At 44.9% G+C, this 26,933-nt stretch overlaps 1 protein-coding gene across 1 annotated transcript in view; it reads left to right on the top strand.

The window, feature by feature from the left end:
• iqsec3a (IQ motif and Sec7 domain ArfGEF 3a) overlaps positions 1–26,933 on the top strand; it is a gene marked incomplete at both ends in the record, with an annotated part of 237,932 nt that overhangs the window by 199,587 nt on the left and 11,412 nt on the right. Inside the window, 4 exons of the mRNA XM_083652288.1 lie at positions 12,637–12,776; positions 18,195–18,320; positions 22,061–22,160; positions 23,764–23,922. Coding sequence (XP_083508414.1) covers positions 12,637–12,776; positions 18,195–18,320; positions 22,061–22,160; positions 23,764–23,922 — 525 coding nt within the window. The remainder of the gene's footprint in view (positions 1–12,636; positions 12,777–18,194; positions 18,321–22,060; positions 22,161–23,763; positions 23,923–26,933) is intronic.

The raw sequence follows: 26,933 nt of genomic DNA, 5'->3' as shown, positions 1-26,933 counted from the left end.
GTATATGGCAAGAGGAAAGATTCAGAGGGACAAATGCTGTTGTGCTAGCAAGTGCTATTGAACACTAACCAGTAGTTTTATGCTTTTATGCACCTGGATTTTAACTGTCAAATATAAGTGTTGGGTAGGTTATAGAACTTTTCACTGTAATTCTGTTGCTTAACAGTTTCTTTGGATACAGTGGTTCTCAAACCTTTTCACGTCAAGGACGCCTAAACGGACACAAATTAGACCATGGATCCCCCATTTGATAAGATTTTGGCCCAGGGTCCCCCATCTGATAGGATTTTTGCTTTTAAATGGTTTAGTACAGAAACGGAAGCCCTTGACCAAAAGTCATTCAAGTCATCAAATTATGTCACTGTTACTTATGGAAATTGTTATAGTGAAAATAAATTATCCCCCGTTTTGCTGGGGACCCCCTGCAAACCCCTCAAGGATCCCTGGGGATCCCCAGAGCCCACTGAGAACTACTTGGATAGAGGAAGACTACAGGATTGGTGACTGGTCTGCATGTCTTTTGAATGTACAATTTACCTTTGTGCTATTCAATATAAACACCACTATACCAGTCTAGCAGAAAGGGCCCTCAGATTTTGAGATACACCCCTACCCGAGGTAGAACAAAACCCAACAATGATTTTCTTATATTTAGGGTCTCCCATTAATTAAATTGATTGTCACGGGGGGACTTTTTGTTGGTGTTGTTCTTTAGAACTACCCCAATCCTACTTCACCAAATAGTCAAATGATTTACCTAAAACAAAAATTGAATTATAGTCCTGTAAACATAGCTTTAGTTTAGGCGGAAATTGTACTTTGTGGTGATAGGAACATAGGACTCCATCACTTTTCTCTCATTTATCAGAAAAACAGAAATCCCTAAAAAATAGACCATTACTTCATTGTCTAGGGTGCTATTGAACACTAACCAGGATGGACCCATCACAGACTGTGGAGCACATAATGAATAGCTGCCCAAAACACTGGCCACCAAACGGTGATCATGGCTTAATTGCCCTGGACGATGACACAGTGGTCTGGCTCGCCTCAACGGAGCTGAAAGTCTATCCTGGTCCATCTAACCAGGATGGAGATATCTGGTAGTTTTATTGCACATTAGATTTCTTTAGACATAGGCCTACTACCTCTTCTCTGAAACAGTGAAATTATGTAATTCCAAATGGGGGATAAGTGGCATAATAGCCTATAAGTTAAGAATGCTCACTCTGATGGTCATCATATTTGGAAAGGGAAATACCAGGTGGCTGAACTACATCACCAAATAGTCAGAATGTGGGTAACCCAATAAAATAAAGTTAATGTACATTTTGCAAGTTTTATTGAAACTGGAACATTAATCCAAACTATATAAATCAGTAGTATCTCCTGTCTTGACATGACAAAATAATACAATTATAATAGTAATAATAATACATTTGTTTTATGGTAGCCCCAAATCTCAGTGCTTCATTTCATTTCATAAACATAAACGGACTAGAAAACAAATTAACCAAGCAAAAACAAAACAGACGAATAAAAAGTGGCTGCTCATTTGATCTGGTATATGGACACTTGTTTCCCATCCCTTGCCGATAGGAATGTCTCTGTCAATGTACCTACTGATTGTAAAGCGCTTTGGATAAAAGCACTATATAAATGCAGGCCATTTACCACTTACCATAACAAGGGTTTGGGCATGTGACTGTGACACACCATATCGCTGTCTGATACATTGCTCTTTGGACATGTTGTTCAAATGCATCCTCTGTTGGTGGCAGATTTGCAGAGACTGTTTTTTTTTTTTTGGGGGGGGGGGGGGGGGGGGGAGGGACAGTGCATATTAATGAACAGTACAAACAGTACATGTAAATATGCCAGATTATAGCCTGAAGGCTAGTTTCCGTCTGCAGTCCCTTGGCCGGTTGATGCAACCCAGAAAACAAGCACAGTGACAGAGAAAACTCATAAAATACATGGGAAATATACAATCCTAGCAATACAGTACAATTAGTAAAGAGAGAGAAGAGGAAAATTCAATTATTAATGGTGAAAGGTAATACAAGTGTGAGCATCCTGCAAGGTCACACATGGTCGCAGGACTGGTTCAGTCTCAGCCACGCTTTTAGATGGCCCTTGAAGGTGACCAGACTGGAGCTTTCCCTTATGGAAGGGGGTAGGCTGTTCCATACCGTGCATCCTCTAAAGGACAGCACATTCTGACCAAACAAGGTTCTTCTTAGTGGAACCTCACAGTCTCCGTTCGTGACGGCTCTGGTGGATCGAGTCGAGTTGGACATTGCTCTGTATTTAATGAAGGTGTTAAGAGGAGGTGGCGCAAGGCCATGAAGGATTTTGTAAATTAGACAAGCGGAGGTGAATTTTCTGAAATCGTCAAAACTTAGCATGTTGTACTTGGTTAGAATATTGCAGTGGTGGTAAGTGAAAGGTTTTTTTATCCAGAATTTTCAATGCTTTTTTATAGAGTATCTCAATTGGCTTAAGGATTGTTGGGCCTGTCATAGACCAGCTGGTCAAACAGTAGCTCAAATGTGACAGTATCATAGAATGCAGGAACATCATGGCAGCACTATCCGATAAGGAACACCGTATTTGCCTAAAGTTATGTAGATGGGATTTTATTGTTTTCGACACCATTTTAACATGGCTCCTGAAGGAGAGTGGAATCTAGCATAACACCTAAATATTTGAACTCCTTAACAACATTGATTTCCTCAGTTCCTAAGAATACGTTGGAATGTGTAAGAGTTGTAGCTTGCTTCAAGAAAAACATACAAACAGTTTTTTTTGCGTTCAGTAGGAGACAGGGCCTGGTGAGCCAGGCCTACACATGGGTCAATGTCAACATGGTTGACAGTGTCGAACGCCCTTTTTAAATCTAAAAATACAGTGCCTACACAGCCCTTTCTATCTAATAGGCTTTTACATTTTTCAATGAGTGTGACCAAGGCAGACTCTGTAGAGTGGTCTGGTCGGAAACTGAACTGCATGGGCTGCAGGGGGGTTTGACTATTACCAAGAAATTCCATTATTTGTTTGGCAATCCATTTTTCATCATTTTAGAGATGATGGGCAAGATGTTGATCGGTCTATAATTATTCAGGTTGGAGCGTCTCCTGCTTTAAAAGTGGGGGTGATTGAGGCCAGTTTCCACGCCCCAGGAACCACCGAGTGCCTAATGGACAGGTTAACAAGGTGCATGATTGGGGACGCCAGCGCCTCCTTGTGTGTTTTCAGAAAGCTGGTGTCGAGACCGTAGACATCCTTGGCTTTTGAATTGTTTAGAGAGCACTGATGATATTGATGACTTCTGTCTCAGAAATGTCTTGGATGCAGAATTGTAGTGGTGGGTTGTCTGCTGTTCTATTTACTGGTCTGTCAGGATGCAGGGATGAGGTGAACTGTTTAGAAATGTCTTCGATGGATTTTATAAAAAAAAAATGTAATTCCTGTGCCAGGATAACAGGGTCTCGGCACAAGCTGGTTGTAAATTTTTAATTCCAGGCCTTTGATATCCTTCTTGTATTGTCTCCCTGTTAATTTGTTTATGTTCTGCCATATTTTCTTACTATTCCCCGTTCACAATAATTTGAATCCAAAAGTTTGCTTTGGCCTTTCGCAGCTCCAGTGTCACTTTATTTCTGGCTGTTGTAAAGTTGTACCTGTCGATGCTTAATCCAGATTTAATGGATTTTTTTAAGTTGATTTTGTTGATGCATTTATGAAACTCAGTCCATCCAAGTTTGTGCACATCAGTCCATTTTCTTTTTTTCCGTAAAGCACTACTTAACTTATAGGCTATTATGCCACTTAACCCCCATTAGGAATGACCTAATTTGACTGTTCAGAGAATAGGTAGGCCTATGTCTAAAGGAATCTCATTTGCAATAGAACTGTGCCAGATATCTCCATAAAACTACTGGTTAGTGTTCAATAGCACTTGCTAGCACAACAGCATTTGTCCCTCTGAATCTTTCCTCTTGCCATATACTGTAGGCAACTCATGTACTCTCCCATCATTTGGGAACTGCTCAGATACACACAGGCTTTACAAAAAATATTCTGACATCAAACAGCAATAACATTCTGAAGCACTCAATAAAAAAATGCAGAATGCGATATATTGCAATACTCTAGTATACATAATGTACTAAACATTTTAACAGAGCTGAAAGTACAACTTGCTGTGTGCCACCCTTGTAGTGTAATAATATGTACATCACATTATATTGATAACACCAGCCGACATCCCTAAGCCCTCATGGGTCAAGGCAAGATGGAGGGACCAGTGGACGTCAGCCGAACCATCTAGGGTCCACCGCTACATCAAGGACCCCACGGACGTTCCTGGCCAGCACCTGCCCCGAAACCAATATGTCGACTCTCAACCGCCTGAGGACAGGCGTGGGGCGTTTCGGGGCAGACATGCTGAGGTGGGGCCTCGCGGACAGCGCCCAGTGTGAATGTGGGGACCCATCACAGACTGTGGAGCACATAATGAATAGCTGCCCAAAACACCGGCCACCAAACGGTGATCATGGCTTAATTGCCCTGGACGATGACACAGTGGTCTGGCTCGCCTCAACGGAGCTGAAAGTCTAAGAACAAACGCCAGAAGAAGAAAATAACAGTGGACAAATTGACTCAAAACTGTCATTCACAAATTTCATTCAAATGTATTATTATAACCGTATTTGCCCAAAAGGATTCAAAGTGCAACTGTATCACTGAAGACTAAAACAAAATTTAAGCGCAACTGAACAGAATGAAATAAAATAAAAGTGCAATAAGTATTGCACATTTGAAATGTATTTGTCACACTTGAACAATTTCTGGGGCAACTGGCCCACTTGAATTGACACCACCTATTTCAATCCCCAAGACACACACACAGAGACGGAGTAAACTTTATACATTTCCATTTATTAACATTTAGTTTAGGAATAAATCATTAACATACAAAATACTTTGTTTTCTGCAGATTAAATCAGCTCCCCTCTTCCCAGTAGCTTGTCCCACTAGATCAAACTGCCACAACCAATACTTGTTAGGCCAGTTTCATATTACACTCCATTCCAGAGGACACTGCAATTCAGCAAACATTTGGGCACACATGCATAAGATCAAGCTCATAATTTAACAACATGGGTAAAACCAAACCACACCACACAATTCAAGACCGTCTAAGAGATAGGCTAAAGCACGTCAAGCCAAATCATTTCACCCATCTGTTCAGGGGTCGAAGCACAGCACACCACTAGGCCGTAAAAGATTAGTTTAGTTAGTTAATACCTTGGGGAACCTATGGGTAATAAAATATAAATATATATATATAAAATATAATTATGCTGATTGCAGGAAACAGGAGACACCCTAGACAGGACAAAAAACATGAAAGGAATGAAAATACAAAAAATTCCAATATGGCCGACACTAGCCTACTGGCCCAAATTGGAAGAAAACACTAAAATTAGTCCCGTTACTTCTGGGTGCCTGATAAGGAGATTAATGGACAGTTAGTCTATTACAATGCTTCCAGCACTGCTTACCAGCCCCAGAGCTGTTGTGTGGCTTGTGCAGACGGCCATCAGGCCTCGAGGAGAAGGCTGGGAGCCCACAGCGTCCTGGCTGCGTTCAGCTGACTGCATGCATGCATGCATGCGCGCGCGCTGTCCCGGTCTCGCCAGGAGGGTCGGGCTCCAGAGGGGTCCGGAGTGGAGGAGGAGGCGGCGTCAATGCGTCCTGTGGAAGTGGCGTTGGTGAATGACGCTGTTCTTGCAGTGACGTTTTGGGACGCTTCAGTGGACATGAGGAAGATCAGCTGTTCATGTAGACGTCCTCAGGCTGGGAGTCCGGCCGTACTCGAACTGGGAGGAGAGAGGAGGGTGGAGTTAGTGACTCTCTACTTCAGGGTTCTTTTCTAGAGATCATTTTCCAGGACTGTCAGTGATGATCCATCAGTCTATCTATCTATCTATCTATCTATCTATCTTATTATCTATAAAAGGGAACATGTGGGCAATGTTTGTTGTTTCCTAGACTCAGCCCTCAGTCTTAATCCGTTTCACTCCTGTAAGACTGAGAATATTACTATTTAAATCTTTGCATAACGTTAGGTGGCGCTGTTGGAAACCTTGCATCGGAGAACCAATCATGAGTGTTGTGGGCGGGCCTGCTTTCTGGGCGCAGTGACGCTCATGCAGAACCAGTGTCTCGCAAAACATCGCAGCGTTTGCGGAGAAACATATTAATCACTTAGAAACAAACATAACCTGTTAATAGGACGTGTTTCATCCGGCCCCGGCGGCTAGAGGTCTTTTCCCCAGCGATAAGACAGACTCCCGAGGCTAACGTTACAGAGCCTGCTGATGACTCACAGTAGCAAGCGGACCACTTCCGGGTAGGAAACATTATTGTAAAATAAACAACAGCTATAAATTTTGTTTGGAGCATATCAGCTTCATGCTCTGTGTTAGGACTATGATAAATGGCATTGCCGCTACCAAATAAAATTATAATAATAAATGTAGGCGTGTCTGCTGCCGGCCGTTCTCGCCGGGCTCGGACAGACAGTTTCTGGCAGTGAAATTCCCAGACGTTTGGTGGCGCAGCTCACCAAACCTCTGGGAGCCGAGACTAGTTGTTTCCCTGTTTCAATTACCCCCATCACCGATGATGTCATAAGACTGTTGATGTCATCAGTGATGTCATCAGATGTGAAGTTGTGACATCATCAGTGATGCCATAAGAGCAATTGTGATGCCATCAGCGATGAAGTTGTGACATCATCAGTGATGTCATAAGAGCAGGTGAGCCCATACGGTGGGCGAGGCCGCGCAGTGGCTGAGCTGCGCATGCGAGCTGCAGGCCAGCTCGGCAGCCAGCAGCGTGGGCGAGGCCGCGCAGCGGGCGAGCCTTGGAATCGCGAGATTCCTAGTAGATTAATATGTTCCTCTCTGTGGAAATCTGATTTAAAAAATGTGCTATGCAAACACACCTACATGTAGCGATGGAATTTATACTTTTAGGATGGAATGTGTATTTGTGTAAACTTAATAAAAACTACTACAGTTACCAGTCCCCTATATTTACATTTGAAGGATAGCATAACTTACATTATTCAGAGGTCGTTGCTCGATGGCGTTTCTGATCTGGGCTCCTCAGTCAGACAGACAGATGACAGAAAAACCTAGATCTGCTCTCTCTCTCACACACACACACACACACACACACACACACACACACACACACAATCAACAATCAAATTAGTATTGTAACAGACTGTTCAGTGTTGAACAGTCTGGCTATACTGTTGCAGCTAAGCTAAATGCACTAACACGGCTCCTCCGCACTTTAACGTCACAAATAAACAAAACTGTGAATAATCCCACCGCTGATACCAATGTAGCCGTGTATTCGGGTCCGCCTATTCACACTTTGTTAAGAAAATAAACGGTAGTCAGGCTGTAACGTTATAAAAGGCTTGACTTTATTATCCGAATACCACAGCAGGACCACAACAACCCTTGAGTGAACACTAAACAGAGCCTCACATACAAACGCAAATAGATCACAACACTGAACAGTCCGTTACAGTAGTGATGCCAAATAACCAGATGGATTTATGAATGGCTCTGATAATATGTCATAGCATTACGATAAGTGTATCGCGTAACGATCAGGCTAAGCTAGGCTTAACGTTAACGTGATACATAAAGCCCTGAACCGAGCTGGCTAGTGGCTCATTTAACGTCGTTAGGAAAGTTACATAAGGGATTTAAATGCATGTGTTTGCCACATAAGTGATTCGGCAATCGGCATTGCTCTTGTTAGTTTAACAAAACTAATGAAAAGAACGTGAGCTTGTAGCTAACAACAGGAATGCCTCATGAGAGTATACCGCTAGCTAACAAAATGCCACCGGCGGCCCGACTGTAATAAACGAACATTAATGTCTGGCCTCATGCATTTGCTGGTTGAACCATCGATCGACAGTATAATTTATCAACACATTATGCCATGGATGGTAACATTGCCCAGCGCATTCACCTTGATAAAGCATGCCAACTAATAGCTATGCTAACCTAGAAAGAGAAAGACCTCTTTCTAGGTTAGCATAGCTAGCCGAAAGACAGTTCCAATCGGAGGTAGCAAGCTAATGTTTACGACTAGTTAGCTAACAATAGCTAACGTTAAAGCTAGCAAGTGTAACGTTAGTGAACAGGAATGCCACGATGAAACATAAAATAAACACTCAAAATACCGACTAACTAACATTAATCGCTGGTCTTGCGTTAGCCAGTATCGACAGTAAATACCATTGACAGTAAAACACATTGATAACCTGATAGCGTTAAACCGGGTGTCCTGTTTCAACCAGGCTATAGAGCTAGTCATACTATAGCGATTAAAAACCACATCTACCAAATGTCTAAACACTAATAACGTGACTATAAACAAATGTAACGATACCTGCTAACATGAACTGTTTGCGTGTTGGTAGAAAAAACCTTCTTCTTCTTCTTTTTTGGAGTTTGATGGCGGTTGGCAAACATATGTATGTGCATTACCGCCACCTACTGGAGTTTAGAAAACCGCCCACACGGGACAGCCTAAAACTAAAACAAATGCACCCAGAAACCACCCAGGGATATTTGATTGGTCAACATTATACTGGCTTTCTATTGGTTTATCTTTTTGATACTGATGTTTCGCTCTAAATCCAAGAGCAAAGAGAAAATCCAAGAGGAGAAATTCCAAGAGAGAGCACACTCAATTTGAATGGGAGCATAGACTGAGAGCACAAGCAGACAAAATCGAAGTCCGAGGACATGATATTTGAATGTGAGTGCATGAAATCTGTCCATAAAGAAAAGTTTTGAGCGCGAGCGTAAAGTTTTGAGCGCGAGTGTAAAGTTTTGAGCGCGAGCGTATAGTTTGAGGACAAGCAGAGTAAATCTGAGCACACGCAGGGGCTTTTTGAGTCCAAGGGTCGAAAATATGAACGTGAAATTGATAAATAATGCTCTCAAATTTCTTGAACACCCTCTTGAATATAGATTCTATTATAATTCCATAACTCTCCTTCTCTCATATTCAGACTGATGCTCTGTACCTGAGTGTTGAGGAGGTCATAGTCTTACTCTCCTTCTCTCATATTCAGACTGATGCTCTGTACCTGAGTGTTGAGGAGGTCATAGTCTTACTCTCCTTCATTCAGACTGATGCTCTGTACCTGAGTGTTGAGGAGGTCATAGTCTTACTCTCCTTCTCTCATATTCAGACTGATGCTCTGTACCTGAGTGTTGAGGAGGTCATAGTCTTACTCTCCTTCATTCAGACTGATGCTCTGTACCTGAGTGTTGAGGAGGTCATAGTCTTACTCTCCTTCATTCAGACTGATGCTCTGTACCTGAGTGTTGAGGAGGTCATAGTCTTACTCTCCTTCTCTCACATTCAGACTGATGCTCTGTACCTGAGTGTTGAGGAGGTCATAGTCTTACTCTCCTTCTCTCACACTCAGACTGATGCTCTGTACCGAGTGTTGAGGAGGTCATAGTCTTACTCTCCTTCATTCAGACTGATGCTCTGTACCTGAGTGTTGAGGAGGTCATAGTCTTACTCTCCTTCATTCAGACTGATGCTCTGTACCTGAGTGTTGAGGAGGTCATAGTCTTACTCTCCTTCTCTCACACTCAGACTGATGCTCTGTACCTGAGTGTTGAGGAGGTCATAGTCTCTCCTTCATTCAGACTGATGCTCTGTACCTGAGTGTTGAGGAGGTCATAGTCTTACTCTCCTTCATTCAGACTGATGCTCTGTACCTGAGTGTTGAGGAGGTCATAGTCTCTCCTTCATTCAGACTGATGCTCTGTACCTGAGTGTTGAGGAGGTCATAGTCTCTCCTTCATTCAGACTGATGCTCTGTACCTGAGTGTTGAGGAGGTCATAGTCTCTCCTTCATTCAGACTGATGCTCTGTACCTGAGTGTTGAGGAGGTCATAGTCTCTCCTTCATTCAGACTGATGCTCTGTACCTGAGTGTTGAGGAGGTCATAGTCTCTCCTTCATTCAGACTGATGCTCTGTACCTGAGTGTTGAGGAGGTCATAGTCTTACTCTCCTTCTCTCACACTCAGACTGATGCTCTGTACCTGAGTGTTGAGGAGGTCATAGTCTCTCCTTCATTCAGACTGATGCTCTGTACCTGAGTGTTGAGGAGGTCATAGTCTTACTCTCCTTCATTCAGACTGATGCTCTGTACCTGAGTGTTGAGGAGGTCATAGTCTCTCCTTCATTCAGACTGATGCTCTGTACCTGAGTGTTGAGGAGGTCATAGTCTCTCCTTCATTCAGACTGATGCTCTGTACCTGAGTGTTGAGGAGGTCATAGTCTCTCCTTCATTCAGACTGATGCTCTGTACCCGAGTGATGAGGAGGTCATAGTTTTACTCTCTTTCTGCTAAATCAATCAGGAAACTCTGGGGTCGGTGCAGAACAACTTTAATAGATTCACTCTGACCGTTCCCCACAATTAAATTAAGTTGGAAAATCAATTTGGCCATCTTATGCAAATTAGAATATGCCATTCTCTCTTGGCCTCTCTATTTGTCTTTGGCTCAGTTTGACCTTTTTGCTCTGTCTCTGTCTCTCTCACTCTCCATTCTCTCGTTGTGTCTTGCTTAGTTGGAATATGATCCTGTCTGTTTATTCATTCATCTGTCTTTCCATGTTTACTGTATATTCTCTTTCTCTCTCTCTGTCTCTCCTCTCTCCGTCTCTTACACATTTGTAATGGTTCACTTAACTAATTGACTTAGGTGAAATGCAATTATCCACCAGAAGCCAGTGGTAATGAAGAACCATAGAACATTCATTATCTCAATTAAAACGGACTGTCAGTGTCAATGCATTCCACAATGGGCCTATATCAAACGCAATATATGCTAGCTAGCTCATTGAAATGTCAAAACTGGTGTCTTTGTTACTGGATCCTCTCTATGTTGGACTGTCTTTTGAGAGAGCCTGGTCCCACATTTGTAGGGTGAGTTCATGTCAGTTTTTAAGGGTTGGCATTCATCAATAGGGTTTGTGACAGGCCAACTCCTCCACTGTCTAAAGATGCCTTCACATGATAAGCCATCTTCTCTCTTCTCTCACCGCGAGGTAGAGCGAAGTTAGGTCAGCGGTAACTACTGTAGGTCAAAGTTGAAACAATTAGAACTTTGAGCCTGGTTGCACATTTGAGCGATGCGCGACTCCAAGGGTAGCGCTGCCACACCGTTTTGAGAGGCACCACTCTCCCCATAGGAAAACAACGGCACAGCAGGCGCACAGCTGTTTGACTGCGGATCATGTGTGGGGGGCTTGAGATGATGAAGACAAGAGACATGAAAACAGTAGATGCATGACCCAAGCTACAGGGAAACACATGAACAAAGAAAGAAATGTAGCTACGAGGACAAGAGAGGGAGGAGTGGCAGAAAAAGAGCAGAAGGGAGTCTCTCTCTCTCTCTCTCTCTCTCTCTCTCTCCCTCTCTCCACTGTGCTGACTCCATAATGTGGATGGATGTCTCAGCATATCCCTGCCTCACTGACACTGCCATCACTAGTGGTGCCTTCATTTTCTCCAGACACATCCAGCCCCATTGATGAGTCAATGTAGCACGCAGTGCGGGACAGCAGGGCAGATAGAATATAACACACAGTGCGGGACAGCAGGGCAGATAGAATGTAACACACAGTGCGGGACAGCAGGGCAGATAGAATGTAGCACGCAGTGCGGGACAGCGGGGCAGATAGAATGTAGCACACAGTGCGGGACAGCGGGGCAGATAGAATGTAGCACACAGTGCGGGACAGCGGGGCAGATAGAATGTAGCACGCAGTGCGGGACAGCGGGGCAGATAGAATGTAGCACGCAGTGCGGGACAGCGGGGCAGATAGAATGTAGCACGCAGTGCAGGACAGCAGGGCAGATAGAATGTAGCACACAGTGCAGGACAGCAGGGCAGATAGAATGTAGCACGCAGTGCAGGACAGCAGGGCAGATAGAATGTAACACACAGTGTGGGACAGCAGGGCAGATAGAATGTAACACACAGTGCAGGACAGCAGGGCAGATAGAATGTAACACACAGTGCAGGACAGCAGGGCAGATAGAATGTAGCACGCAGTGCAGGACAGCAGGGCAGATAGAATGTAACACACAGTGTGGGACAGCAGGGCAGATAGAATGTAACACACAGTGTGGGACAGCAGGGCAGATAGAATGTAGCACACAGTGCAGGACAGCAGGGCAGATAGAATATAACACACAGTGCAGGACAGCAGGGCAGATAGAATATAACACACAGTGCGGGACAGCAGGGCAGATAGAATGTAACACACAGTGCAGGACAGCAGGGCAGAAAATGGGAGAAAATCTGAGAGAAAAAAGAGGGGGGGGAGAGTGAAATTCAGAGTTTCTTATGCATGCATTACAAGTGCGGGTGGTGTGTGCGTGCGTGCGTGCGTGTGTGTGTGTGCGTGTGTGTGTGCGTGTGTGTGTGTGTGTGTGTGTGTGTGTGTGTGTGTGTGTCTGCATACACGTGCCTAATGGGCCTGCACTCTTCTCAGGTGTGGACGACGGAGCAGACATCCCCAGAGACATGGTGGTGGGAATCTATGAGCGGATACAACAGAGGGAGCTGCGATCAAACGAAGACCACGTCACCTACGTCTCCAAGGTGGAGCAGTCCATCGTAGGCATGAAAACGGTGAGGCCACTTTACTGGACTTACATTGATTCCCTGGAGACTTACCCAAACCATAACCACTACTTGCCTAACCCTAACCCTAACCTAATCACTAACCAAAAATCTGCCTTTTCCAAATTGGGGACACAGCTTTTGTCCCCAATTGGACAAGCTGTGCCCAATCAACTGGTCTTAAGTCTGAAATTTGTCTCAGAAAGTACATAGCCTATGACAGACCACACACACACACACGCACGCGCGCGCACGCACGCACACACACACACACACACACACACACACACACACACACACACACACACACACACCTGTATAAATGCATTCAACGGGGTTGAGTTGATGTGAGTGTCTTCCTCCTTGTAAAGTGTTTAATATGGCTATAATGTGCAGAATCACTTTCATTAAAGAGCATTGTGGGGTGAGCACGGAGCATTTCAGGCTCATGTTCTCAACATTAATCACACAAACACGCACACACACACACACATGCATGCACGCGCACACACACAGACACACACACACGCGCACACACACACACACACACACACACACACACACACACACACACACACACACCCACACACACATACACACACACACACAGTCTTTGACTGTTGGCTGTTGGCTCTCTAGTAGACTGTTGTCTACTAGAGTTGAGGGGCGGGAAGAGAGTTATTAATCTCAATCACACACATACAAATATGTGATTACACACACACACACACACACACACACACACACCTCAGCAAACTCCATGCCAAGAGTCATCCACTCATTAGTCCAGACCCTGTCACCGTCACCTAGCCTTAGCATCAGCGAAGCACATTTATTAGCCATTAAATGTCTCATCAGCACCACAATCATTACCACAGGACAGGTCATTATTCTAGCTCAGTACATCGTTAGCCACTGCTATCGTTAGACTCTGTTTTTTTTTAAACTTTCAGGTATCATCAAGTAAGCGGGCATAATCACTTCAACACTTAACATCAAAGACTAACAGAGGTTTAAAGTTTTTGACCCGGCTTGAGTCATGCTGCTGCCTGTCATGCATGTCAAGGAGGTATGAACTCACTTTTGGAGGAAGCAAAGTTTTTACTTTGGGTTTTTACCCCCCCCCCCCCAGCCCCCGCCCATCTCAATTACATCATGTTACCGTCCAGAATGGCATTTGTGTTCTGACATCGAAAGGGTTGGTGCAGTGGATTTCTTTGGCCTGTGCCTTTTCGTGTGTCTCTCTGTGATGAATGAGTGGCCATATGATGACAGAGAGAGTGTTGCCATAGCCAAAACTCTGATGGATTTCTGTGACACTGCCTATTCCTGCCCATGGGAGTTGTCCACCGTGGGGCTTAGATAAAGTGTTTCTTCCATCCAAATACAAGAGGCACTATCACAGTAGGTGTCAGAATGCCTTAATTGCAGTTTAACTCTTGTGATATATTAAGCTAAGAAGAAATGGCTCCCATAAGAAAGGTTTTCCTGATGTGATTCTTCATAGTATTTGGTTGGCACAAATATTCGACTTGGCCAAAGCCATAAAACAAATCTTCTTGGATGTGGTGATGAATTTTTAAGTCCAAATATTCCTCGGATGCCCTAGACTAGGTGCAATAGCATGGCAGATATCATGCACCCATCATTATACATCACTATTGCCTTACAGCAGCATCTAAATCTAATTGATCTCAGCAGTGGAACAAAGTTGAATGGAAGGAATGAACTGTTTTCTTCCTCAAACACGGTCCAAACCTCCCAAAATATTTTGATATGCATAAGATGTGTTTAATCAGGTTTCCAACAAACAGTTCACCATTAATTTGAGCATGAATATATTGACAAAAACCCTACCATACTTTTTCTTTCAACCCCTTTCTGCACAGGAGTGGGTTGTGGGGATGAGCAAGCAGCGTTTCTGGCTAATGATGTCTTTGCATGTTTCTGATATTTTGTAATGAGAAAGCAGGCTAGCTGTGGCAGGCTGGGCTGGAGCTTGTAGACCCTGCAGTGAGCTAGCTGTGGCAGGCTGGGCTGGAGCTTGTAGACCCTGCAGTGAGCTAGCTGTGGCAGGCTGGACTGGAGCATGTGGACACTGCAGTGAGCTAGCTGTGGCAGGCTGGGCTGGAGCCCGTAGACCCTGCAGTGAGCTAGCTGTGGCAGGCTGGGCTGGAATGGCCTGCATTTATATAGCGCTTTTATCCAAAGCGCTTTACAATCAGTAGGTACATTCACCCATTCATACACCGATGGCGGCAGGCTACCATGCAGGGTGCTGGCACACCATCAGGAGCAATTTGGGGTTCAGTATCTTGCCCAAGGACACTTCGACACGCAGACTGGAGGAGGCGGGAATCGAACCACCAACCTCTTTTATCCAAAGTGATTAGTGGACAACCCGCTCTACCTCCAGAGCTACAGCCGCTGGAGCCCGTAGACCCTGCAGTGAGCTAGCTGTGGCAGGCTGGGCTGGAGCCTGTGGACCCTGCAGTGAGCTAGCTGTGGCAGGCTGGGCTGGAGCCTGTAGACCCTGCAGTGAGCTAGCTGTGTCAGGCTGGGCTGGAGCCCGTAGACCCTGCGAGCTAGCTGTGTCAGGCTGGGCTGGAGCCCGTAGACCCTGTGAGCTAGCTGTGTCAGGCTGGGCTGGAGCCCGTAGTAGACCCTGCAGTGAGCTAGCTGTGGCAGGCTGGGCTGGAGCCCGTAGACCCTGCAGTGAGCTAGCTGTGGCAGGCTGGGCTGGAGCCCGTAGACCCTGCAGTGAGCTAGCTGTGGCAGGCTGGGCTGGAGCCCGTAGACCCTGCAGTGAGCTAGCTGTGGCAGGCTGGGCTGGAGCCTGTAGACCTTGCAATGATGAGAGGAGAAAAGCACAGCGAAAACTGAACAGACAGTCAGACAGAGAAAAGGGGAATATTTGAGTTTGATCTTGGGGAGGGGGGGTCAACTCTGAGGACCTTAGTAGATCGCTTGCCAAAGGCATGAGGCATTTCTGCAGTGTAATCTCCTTACATGGGGAAAAAGCACTTGAATCCTAGAGAGAAGTCTGGCCAGTAGGGACAGCAGCACGTTACTGACACACTGACACCTCTGAGTCTGGCCAGTAGGGACAGCAGTCTGGCCAGTAGGGACAGCAGTCTGGCCAGTAGGGACAGCAGTCTGGCCAGTAGGGACAGCAGTCTGGCCAGTAGGGACAGCAGTCTGGCCAGTAGGGACAGCAGTCTGGCCAGTAGGGACAGCAGTGCGTTACTGACATGCTGACACCTCTGAGTCTGGCCAGTAGGGACAGCAGTCTGGCCAGTAGGGACAGCAGCGCGTTACTGACCCGCTTACACCTCTGCTCATATTTAGCTCATATCCTTTTCTTTTTGCTCTCCCTCTCTCTCTTGTCTTTCCCAAGAAACAGAATTGCCTTCATTGGCACGCACGATAAATATACATGAGTTTATATTGGTGACATTGGTAACTGTTACAGAGACATACATTGACATCTTGCACTGACACATATTTGTGCAAAGGGACGGTGCATTGGGCAGTAGACTAGTGTACATACTGTATCTATCTGAACGTTTCACAAACTTCATTGCATTCCTAAATTCTTACTATGACATGTAAGAAAAAGCATTAGACGGTTTGCTTGTGCACAGCTAATCCATTCGACAAAGAGGAAGTGCAATTTGCTTGCTATCAATGTCTGAATAGTCCTTACTGCAAAACAAATAACACTCATTTCTCTATTTAAGAGAAACCATCTGAAGCCAGCATCCTGACCTTTGATTATTGTTTGATCATAGGCAAAGCATAATCCCGCACACCGAAGTGGGAGCAAAATGACCCTCATGTAAAGCCACATGAATTCCCATGTTCTCCTGAGGCGGACAGTTATTTGGCAGGACCTTGTGTAACCCTGCAGCCTTCAGCGGTCTCCGAGACAACACACTTGTCTTATCTCTTACCCTAATTAACATTTTAAGAACGGCTCTTTAATAAGCCCCTTTGGTCACGTTCATGTCACCAATTTGTATCAGCACGTGTTTTCTCTTCACCAAAGCCCATATTAAACTTGACAATGCCATCTCTCATGGCAAACATTTATGTTAGTCCAGGATCCTCAACTTTTAACCCCAGTGAATGATGTGTAGTAGCTCGGCCTGAAATAAATTGCTCCATAAGTCTCCCCGTTTGGCTTCACTACTTACTTTGTGCCCACTTTCAGATGCTGCCCTACCCCTGCCCTAACCTGACACTGCCAGACGGGGGCGGTACCTCTGCCCTCCTCCATGTATTTTAGCATAACCCATCATTTAATCTGCTCTGCCAGAATCTCACAAGGCCAAACTGGTTATCTCAAAGTGTTCTAGTTGGTCTAACGGACAAATTGATCTACTAAATCCTTGACATCCTACCGAGGCATACTTGCTGCACAGCGGATTTCTTGTCACCATAGTTTATTCTTTCACTTCTGTGTTCCATCCATTCTTCGATCTGTTCTGCCCATTTCTAAGATCCTTCTCTTTCAAAGTCTACAACAATGTTCAGGCTTAATGAGCATATTGTTAATGAGCAGAGTGCCTCTTTTCTTCTTTTCCCTGAGCTCAATTCATCAATAAGTCTTTGTGCAGTAGAAGTCCTTCATTTTATGGAAGCTATTATTGATGACAGAATGATGGCCTGGCCTCAAATGAAGGTTTCAACCTGCAGAATCATTCCTGGCCCTTGTAGAAAAGAGTGTTTTTCTTTGCTTGTTCTGGCAAGAGTGGCTCATTCTGACAGTGGGTCTCTGCAGGTCCTCTCTGTCCCTCACAGAAGACTGGTGTGTCTTATGGGTCTCTGCTCCTCTGTCTCTGCAGGTCCTCTCTGTCCCTCACAGAAGACTGGTGTGTCTTATGGGTCTCTGCTCCTCTGTCTCTGCAGGTCCTCTCTGTCCCTCACAGAAGACTGGTGTGTCTTATGGGTCTCTGCTCCTCTGTCTCTGCAGGTCCTCTCTGTCCCTCACAGAAGACTGGTGTGTCTTATGGGTCTCTGCTCCTCTGTCTCTGCAGGTCCTCTCTGTCCCTCACAGAAGACTGATGTGTCTTATGGGTCTCTGCTCCTCTGTCTCTGCAGGTCCTCTCTGTCCCTCACAGAAGACTGCTGTGTCTTATGGGTCTGTCTCTGCTCCTCTGTCTCTGCAGGTCCTCTCTGTCCCTCACAGAAGACTGGTGTATCTTATGGGTCTCTGCTCCTCTGTCTCTGCAGGTCCTCTCTGTCCCTCACAGAAGACTGATGTGTCTTATGGGTCTCTGCTCCTCTGTCTCTGCAGGTCCTCTCTGTCCCTCACAGAAGACTGGTGTGTTTTATGGGTCTCTGCTCCTCTGTCTCTGCAGGTCCTCTCTGTCCCTCACAGAAGACTGGTGTGTCTTATGGGTCTCTGCTCCTCTGTCTCTGCAGGTCCTCTCTGTCCCTCACAGAAGACTGGTGTGCTGCAGTCGTCTTTTTGAAGTAACAGATGTCAACAAGGCCCAGAAACAGGCGGCCCACCAGAGAGAAGTCTTCCTCTTCAATGACCTCCTTGTCGTAAGTATCCAAGAAAAAAGGCAGATCATTAAACCATCATTAAACTCACATTTGCTTTGACATTGTTTTGACATGTTTCGAGCGGGGCAGGACAAAGTCAAACTCTCTACACGATTCTGGAAACATTGTTTCTGCTACATACAGCCAAGCTTTGAAACTGCTTATTGTTGTGACAGCTGCAATGCACCAACAGCTACTGTGCACCATTTCTCTAGGCGCCCTCTCTTCTTCTATGTTGTTTCATAGCTCACAACTCTTCGGCCATTTCTTTTAATAATAGATAATAGCAAATGCAGCGTCGCACTGCACTGCCCTACAGAGCGCCTCTAAGGGCCAGTAAAGTTCTCTTTCATCTGGGGCTATGGCACAGATAAGTTCTTGATATGGTCCAAAGTCGTGTAGAATGGGAAATTAATCAAAGATTTAATGGGGAGCGTAATTAATGTGCTCATTAGGAGCCACATAGCGGTTATCTATCCAAAGTATTTAACTACTCTCATAATTACGTCAAATCTTGATCACTTGATCTCAACAAAACGCAGCAAGGGAAAAGTAATATGTCTGTTTTTTCCTCTCCTTTTTTCTCCTGCAGCATAAAAGTAATTTTCTTTCTCTCGCCTACTTTGAAAGAAAGCAGGGCAGAAGTGCTCTTTGGAAATGTTATAGTACGTAATGAAACTTATAGGAACTCTTCCTTGAATTTGGTTACGTTCTAGCAACATGAACATGTCGAAAGTGCCAATGTGATGTATTGGTTTAATACCCTTGCCTAGTAAAAAGAAAGTGTCCTGCAGTAGCGGTGCAAAGCAGATTCCCTCATCTTTCTCTATCTGGAAGGTTGTTCCATGAAAAAGAAGAAAATCCACATCACTATTCTTGCCATGCCGGTCTAGAAAATCGAGCACTGGCATTCAATGTGAAATGTTACAGTATTGCCCCTTTGAAGGTTACGATGCACAGGAATATTGTCTGGGTTTGGTCTTTGAAGTACTGTATGTTTGTCCGAGCATGAGATAATATGGAGCTAAGTTACAGTTTATTTCTTTAAGGTCCTTCAGAGTTATACCAAATATCTGTCATGAAGGTCTTCAATCAAAAAGATTAAGAAGCACTAAAACACTCACCAATTTGATTAAATGGCATCATGTGTGCCAGATGCTCTTTTCAAAGAGCTTAAAATACTCCCCATACACGATAACAACACACTCCAGGTACGCACCTTTGTCTCTAAGGGCCCTATCTTCGCAACGGCGGTAATTTTGCGTTAGCGCCCGTTTTGCGCTGGAATAGCGCCGCGCAAAGCCCTAATTGTGAGCGTGTCGGCCCGCTGCGCTTCACGTCATCTCGGTGCAAACCTCCATAGGCGTGTTTATGCCCATAACAGGATTCACAAGGTGAGATCACTCCCCTTAAAAGCCACAGCGTCACCGCCATCACGTCTGTGACAGCAGCTTCTTTCTTGCTCAGTGCAAGCAGAGTGACAGAGTGAGAGAGAGAGAGAGAGAGAGAGAGAGAGAGAAAAGAGAGAGGGAGAGAGTCAGAGAGAGAGGGGGGGGGAGAACGAGAGAGGGAGAGAATTGGAGGATGAACCAGTTCGGATTCGTAACGAAAATTGATGCTTTTGTAATTAGTAGCCTATTAGTAGTCGTTTCGCTCATATAGGCTATAACATACACATTTAAAAATATTTGTTTCTTTAATAGGGTAGAGATGTGTGAGATTTTAATTCTAGCCTATTTCAATAGCCTATACCAGAATTGTCCACTCGGGTTAAGCTATTGTTGCATGGTGCAATTGCAGGGAGAGAGGTTACTGTATAGCCTACTGGCCGGTGTTGTGTCAAAAAGTGATTTGCTGCCAGAAACTGATTTCGATCCGCGGGACCACGTACAGCGCACGTATAGCTCAGTGCCTCTACCGACCCTGTGCACCAACCCACCCGGCCTGCCTACCCGGCCCAGCTCACACCTTCTCCGGGGAGACCCCCCTCCAGGACCCGGCACACTAGCCGAACACTTAAAAGCACCCTTCCCCGCGCTACACACAGACTCCCGCCCCGCCAGACCCACGTTCCCCTGCTAATCCAATTCAAAACGCAAATCACAAAACCATGACGAACAAATTCTCATTTTTAAATGTGTGTGTTTTTTTCTGCAGTGTAGGTTAGTTGAAAATCAACGTGGCATTCTGAATTCGTAATGTAGGCCTATCCATTCGAGGATTTCCTGCACTGCGCGGAGAATACTGTCTGCGCTCAGGCGTACACCTGGCGTAGAGGTTTTTTTTGCGCTAAGACCAGCTATTTGGTGGCATTAAAATTGAGAGTACCCAAGGCCTGTTTTTCTAACACATTGCGCTGGAACGCCTATTTTGGCACGGGGAACGCCCAAACCTCTGTTTACGCTGGGAACATAGCGACGGTATCTTCACCAGAGCGCAAAATAATAAATCACGATAGCGCCGTACGAAGATATAGAGCCCTAAATGTTTATACTCACCTGTCTCTCTCCCTGCACCGTGTACAGTAGGTCCTACTTACTACACATAACACAAGACATTCAGATAACCTTCACCCCCCATACTGTCACACTACCAATAACCAATTTTCAATACGCTTCAGAGGAGCCATACTATGGAATAAATATATCAACATAGCCAACAACGCATCATCCATCATCTCATATAAATCCAATATCAGAACCTCTCTGTTGAGTCACACATAGTCCTCGCACATTACACACTGCACCTCACACACTGCACCTCACATTGCCTTTTAAACACCTTGCCATGTTTTCTTTGCTTTGCTATAGACCAAATCACCGTGACGTCACCATGTAAACAAATTTACTTCCGGGTACCACTTGGGGAAGGCGGCAGGTTTAAATGTGCGTGTTGTCAAATAAATGCTGTCAAACCCTCTCGCTGTTTTCGGCCGACTACTTTCAATTTAAATGGTTAAACGGTTGGTAAACATGCTTGTCCGACGTATCTAGCCTTTCTTCTGTGTTTGTTTTATGTAGTGTTAGCTAGCTAATAACGTTTGTTTGTCTGTCAAACTCGCTGTCTTTTTGCAGACTCGTTAACCTTACAGACAGAGCTACTGACGCCACGTTAATTTAATTTAGCTTCAAGTCTACTCTGGTCTGGTCCAACAGGTAAATTAGCTAGTCTGGTCTCCACTAACGTTAGTGAAAGTGTTGTTATGAATGATATTAAACAACAACACAACACGGACGAACCATTTTTGTCTTCTTTGTCTGTTTTTGTCTTCAACACGTCAGTTTGTGCCGTCCACCGCCATTATAATGTGTGGACCTCAGGGGTACCCGGAAGTAAATGTACCGGTAAACATCCCCGCTGATTTGGTCTATTATTTATTTTTGTTGTTTGTTCTTCTCTCTTGTTCTTGTTTATATTATATGTTTTTGCTGTAACTTAACTTTGGTTTAATTTCTGAGGTAAGAGACCTCGCATAAGCCCTCTAGGGTTTCTTGTCTCTTACCTGCACAATATTTGCACTTGTATCTCTTGTGCTGTTATTGATTTACTGTGTGCAAATAAAATACTAATAATAATTAATATCATTGTCATTCAAAAACGAAAACTGAAAAATAAAATATTGAAGAAAACATTTAATAATGTTCTTGTTGTTGTTGTTGTTGTTGTTGTTGTTGTTGTTGTTGTTGTTTTCAGATGGACTTTATGTTCTTGTTTTTTTATGTCCTTTGCTTTGTCCTCAGATCTTGAAGCTGTGTCCAAAGAAGAAGAGTTCTGCAGCCTACACCTTCTGTAAAGCTATGGGCCTACTGGGCATGCAGTTCCACTTGTATGAAAATGAGTGTAAGTCACCACATACTGAGTCTTCACTGCAGAGAGCTGACTTAAAACAAGACTAGGTCGTAACCTAGTATATAGCTGGGCGGGCGTTGAGATTTGGTTGACTAACTAAGAGCCCTTTTCCCACATGCGCTTTGTACCGCAAAATGACCGGAACGTGGTCTAATGCCTGCATGTGAGAAAGTCGTCGTGCCGGTATAAGCGCGACCCCGTCATCGCGGAGATTTCACCAGTTTGGAGCCAGTCAGAAGAGCGGTATGCGCGATAGCGGACTCAAGTAGAGAACGGGTCCAGTCATTTCCCGCGACACTCTCATGGGCGAGGTGTACACACGTTGCTTAATGTTCCAGCGGGCATAATCTAATCATTCGCGCACATTAAAGCAAACTGGCGAAATGATCTTGTGATAATAAGAGCAGTAGCCTATCAGCTTCATGTGTGGGTGTGCTGATTTTCCCCTCTCTCCTCTCTGCTGCCTGCTCGTCCTCCTTCAGTGACAGCCCGACAGGGACACAGACGAAGCAAATGCACGAAGCGAAATGTGGAAGTATTTTGCTTACGTTGCCGACAGCGAAGGCAAGCCCGGACACATCAAACGAAGCCAGTCTGTAAAAAGTGCTTCAACGCGACGCAGGTGAACGGATAAACAAGCAAACTTATTTCACCATTCGGAGTTTTGCCGACACATCACTCCCCACCCACTCTGCAGTGCCGCCCCGCCCCCCAACATACAGGCAAATTCGCTGCTAGATTCCCATATGCGCGAGCCGAAGTGTGAAGGGAAATGTCCGATATTGACTTACAGGTAATTTTCCGGTACGCATGTGGGAAAACGGCTTCATAGCTCATGGAGTCATTTGGAGTCTCTGAATGAACTGAATCATCTGAACTAACGGAACGGAAATTAACTGGCTGCTTGAATGGATGCAAACATCAGTGTGTGTGTGTGTGTGTGTGTGTGTGTGTGTGTGTGTGTGTGTGTGTGTGTGTGTGTGTGTGTGTGTGTGTGTCTTCTGATTGATTGTCACTGCAAGTTCAGGTTTTCAACAGATGAGTGGAATGGAAGCATTCATACCTTCTTAATAGAATCAGGCCAGGTATAAGGCGAAGGGAAATTGGAAATAGTGTTGGGATGATTTATTATCCTCCTACTTTTTCCCATGGGCCAGGAAGACATGCTGGACACTAAGATCAGAGGAGGTGCCTTTCGAGAAGAAATCCATTGCTGATATGAGCAATGGGAGAGATTAATAATGAAAACAGAAAATAGTTGTGATTACTATTATTTTATTATTATACTATTATTATTTATTTTTTTATTTTATTTTTTTGCTGAATACATAATATATATCTCAATATTTTCTACAAAGTGGGCAGAATGTTCAGTTCAGATTTTTTTGTAATGATCATCAGTTATGTGGTATGACTAAGTGGGAAAAGGCAAATAATAGAACAGCTGGAACATGCCCATAATAAAGGATAACAAAACACTTTTTAAGATTTTCATTACATTTTCCTACCTGATAGTACGAAAACTAATCTATGGGGTATGTGGGGGCTGTTTCTCTCTCTCTCAACCCATCTATCTCCTATGTGCTTTCCTCAGACTATCCTCATGGCATCACCATCCTCTCCCCCTTCGGCTCAGACAAGAAGCAGGTGCTAAACTTCTGCGCCCAAAGCGCTGAGGAGCTGCTGAAGTTTGTAGAAGACCTGAAAGAATCGATTGCAGAGGTGTCAGAGATGGAGCAGATACGGATTGAGTGTGAGTACCACTGTGTGTGTGTGTGTGTGTGTGTGTGTGTGTGTGTGTGTGTGTGTGTGTGTGTGTGTGTTGATGTACATCAAAGCCTCGCCCTGAGGCATGAGTGTATCATTAGTGTTATCCAGGTACAGTATTAACCCTCGGGGTTCCTGCCTCCCACCTCACAAACTGATGGTGAAGTGAATAAATTGACAGACGCAGGGCAGCTACCCCAGCCAGCGTATGTCACAGAGACAAAATTATGCGATATCAGATTATGACTGTATGCATGTTTGTTTATCAGGATCATTTTGATTATGTCAAGTAAGTTGCAAATGACAGACAGAAACGCTTACTTTGAAATACTCTCAGAGGACTGTTAGACTGCATTCCTCCCTTGCCAGTTCTCCCAACAACAAACTAGAAGGTCAACACCCTATTATATTTCAGGGCAAATCAATACTCTTACATCTTGGCCAGTGGGACTAGTCTGCGGTGCATGCTGCTTACATACTGAGAGTGAGAATCGATTGGTGTTCAGAGACCATACATGAGTCAGGAGTCATTCTGTCTTCTGTATTATTTGCTACACCTTGTCGTCAGCGTCCTCTTGGTGTAGGTGCAGATTGGCTGTAGCATTTTGGTTTGTTTCCTCTGGTGCACTGTGGCCTCCACACACGGCAGGACTGAAAGAAAGAAGGAAGGGAAAAGTAAACGCGGGGGTGTGAAAAGAGGCCAGTGTTCCAGAAAGCAGCCAGGCATTAGCAATGAGTTGTTTGTTTGTGTGTGTGTGTGTGTGTGTGTGTGTGTGTGTGTGTGTGTGTGTGTGTGTGTGTGTGTGTGTGTGTGTGTGTGTGTGTGTGTGTGTGTGTGTGTGTAAGATAATAAGATAAGACCAAATGTATTGCCCCCGAAGGGAAATTTGTTTTGGGCAAATAGTGCTGCACACAGCTGCATCACGAGCAATACAAACAAATCAACAAGACAACAAAACAAAACAGTGTTACACTGTGACACTAAATACAGGACATAATGCAGTAATGTCACGCTGGTAGATACTCTGTGAGAGGAGGGGATACTATAAGACCCTGCCCTAATGATATTGCACAATTCCTCCTATTGATATTGCACAACCTTATAGCTCACCTTACCACCTGACCTTACCTTACCAGCTCAGTGGCCTTGTGGTCTGAGTGTCCGCCCTGAGCCTGGGAGGTTGTGAGTTCGATCCCCGGCCGAGTCATACCAAAGACTATAAAAATGGGACCCATTGCCTCCCTGCTTGGCACTCAGCATCAAAGGGTTGGAATTGGGGGGTTAAATCACCATGTGATTCCCGAGCGCGGCGCACGCTGCTGCTCACCGCTCCCCCAGGGGATGGGTCAAATGCGGAGAACAAATTTCGCACACTCAGGTGTGTGACAATCGTTGTGACTTTACCTTTACCTTTACTTTATAAGAATTAAATCACAAACTTCACAAACCAAATGCACCACTGTGTGTGTGTGTGTGTGTTTGTGTGTGTGTGTGTGTGTGTGTGTGTGTGTGTGTGTGTGTGTGTGTGAGTCTGTCTGTCTGTCTGTCTGTCTGTCTAAAACAGTTAAACAGTTAGTAGACGGACAAGCCCGTCTTTTTATTGTCACACGATCACACATCAACACATCCATCCTGGCTTGTCCTTTCCTCCGGGGGGCAGGCCAGGAGCAGTGGTCGCTTTTTCTTTCCAGCACCCGTGGACCGACTTCGGATGTTGTCGTCACTGGTCGGATGACGATCTTCTGCATGTTTTTAGTGGCTGGTTATGTACGGAGGAACCCCCTGGGGAGCACGGGGAGAACATGCAAAAAGAAAGGCCCTTTCGACGAGATAACTCACCTGGGCAGTAGGCACTGAAGATATGGGGGGGACACAACTCCAGCGCAGCGCCCATAGCGTCCCAGGCGAGAATCGAACTCAGGACCTTGTAGCTGTGAGGCGACAGCGCTACCGACTGCGCCACCGTGTCTGTGTCTCTGTCTGAGGGTGTGTGTGTGTGTGTGTGTGTGTGTGTGTGTGTGTGTGTGTGTGTGTGTGTGTGTGTGTGTGTGTGTGTGTGTGTGTGTGTGTGTGTGTGTGTGTGTGTGTGTGTGTGTGTGTGTGTGTGTGTGTGTGTGTGTGTGTGTGTGTGTGTGTGTGTGTGTGTGTAAATTACCTGCTCCTACTGGCTGGAGAATTACTTTTTATTGATTTATTGATGTATTTATTTGTACAGGGACAATGCACATTAATCAAGATTTACAAGAAATGAAAATGTCCCAGATTTGAGCCAGAGGCTAATTGTCAATGTGAGGTGTAATGAGGACCCAAGGTGCAGAGTGACACAGGAGCAGGCAGAGTGAAATGGTTTACTGAAGAGAACTCATGACACAAACTCACAATGGGCTACATGCACAACTCCACTACTTCCTGAAATTAGTACAGCTTCTTTATTTCCTGTCATCACTATTGGATGAACTGATTAATGTCAGGTGTGCTGCAGTCACAACAATGATCAGGCACACCTGATTCATCAGTTCATCCAATAGTGTAGGACAGGAAATAAAGAAGCTGTACTAATTTCAGGAAGTAAAGAAGTTGTGCGTGTAGTCTATAGCCACAGCTAGGCTACAGGCAGGGAATGAACAGACAATTAGCCTATTTCACATGCCACCCAAATCAGCCATTTTGTGTCTAAAGGCAGGAACTAAAACAGATGCAAACAAGACTTGGGACTAGACCACCTAAATGGGTCCAGTCCCGGGGCTCTTGCTTGTACCTGTTTTAGTTCCTGCCTTTAGACACAAAGGGTGCGTTCGGAAATCCAATCTGACGCTCTGCACGAAAATGAGAGTGCGGCTGTTCAAAGAGGCAGAGCGTGCTCTTTCTGTATGAATTAACAAACGGGTCATTAGTTTTAGAAACACATGCTACTGGCTAGCAGTTACCTAACTGCTACACATACAAACAGCTCACTCTTATCTGCTCTCAGCTCCTCTCCTCCGTTCTCTTCTCTT

This window comes from Poromitra crassiceps (genome assembly GCF_964638095.1).
Source record: "Poromitra crassiceps genome assembly, chromosome: 2".
Taxonomy (NCBI): Eukaryota; Metazoa; Chordata; class Actinopteri; order Beryciformes; family Melamphaidae; genus Poromitra; species Poromitra crassiceps.
This window is presented reverse-complemented; position numbering and strand designations above follow the sequence as displayed.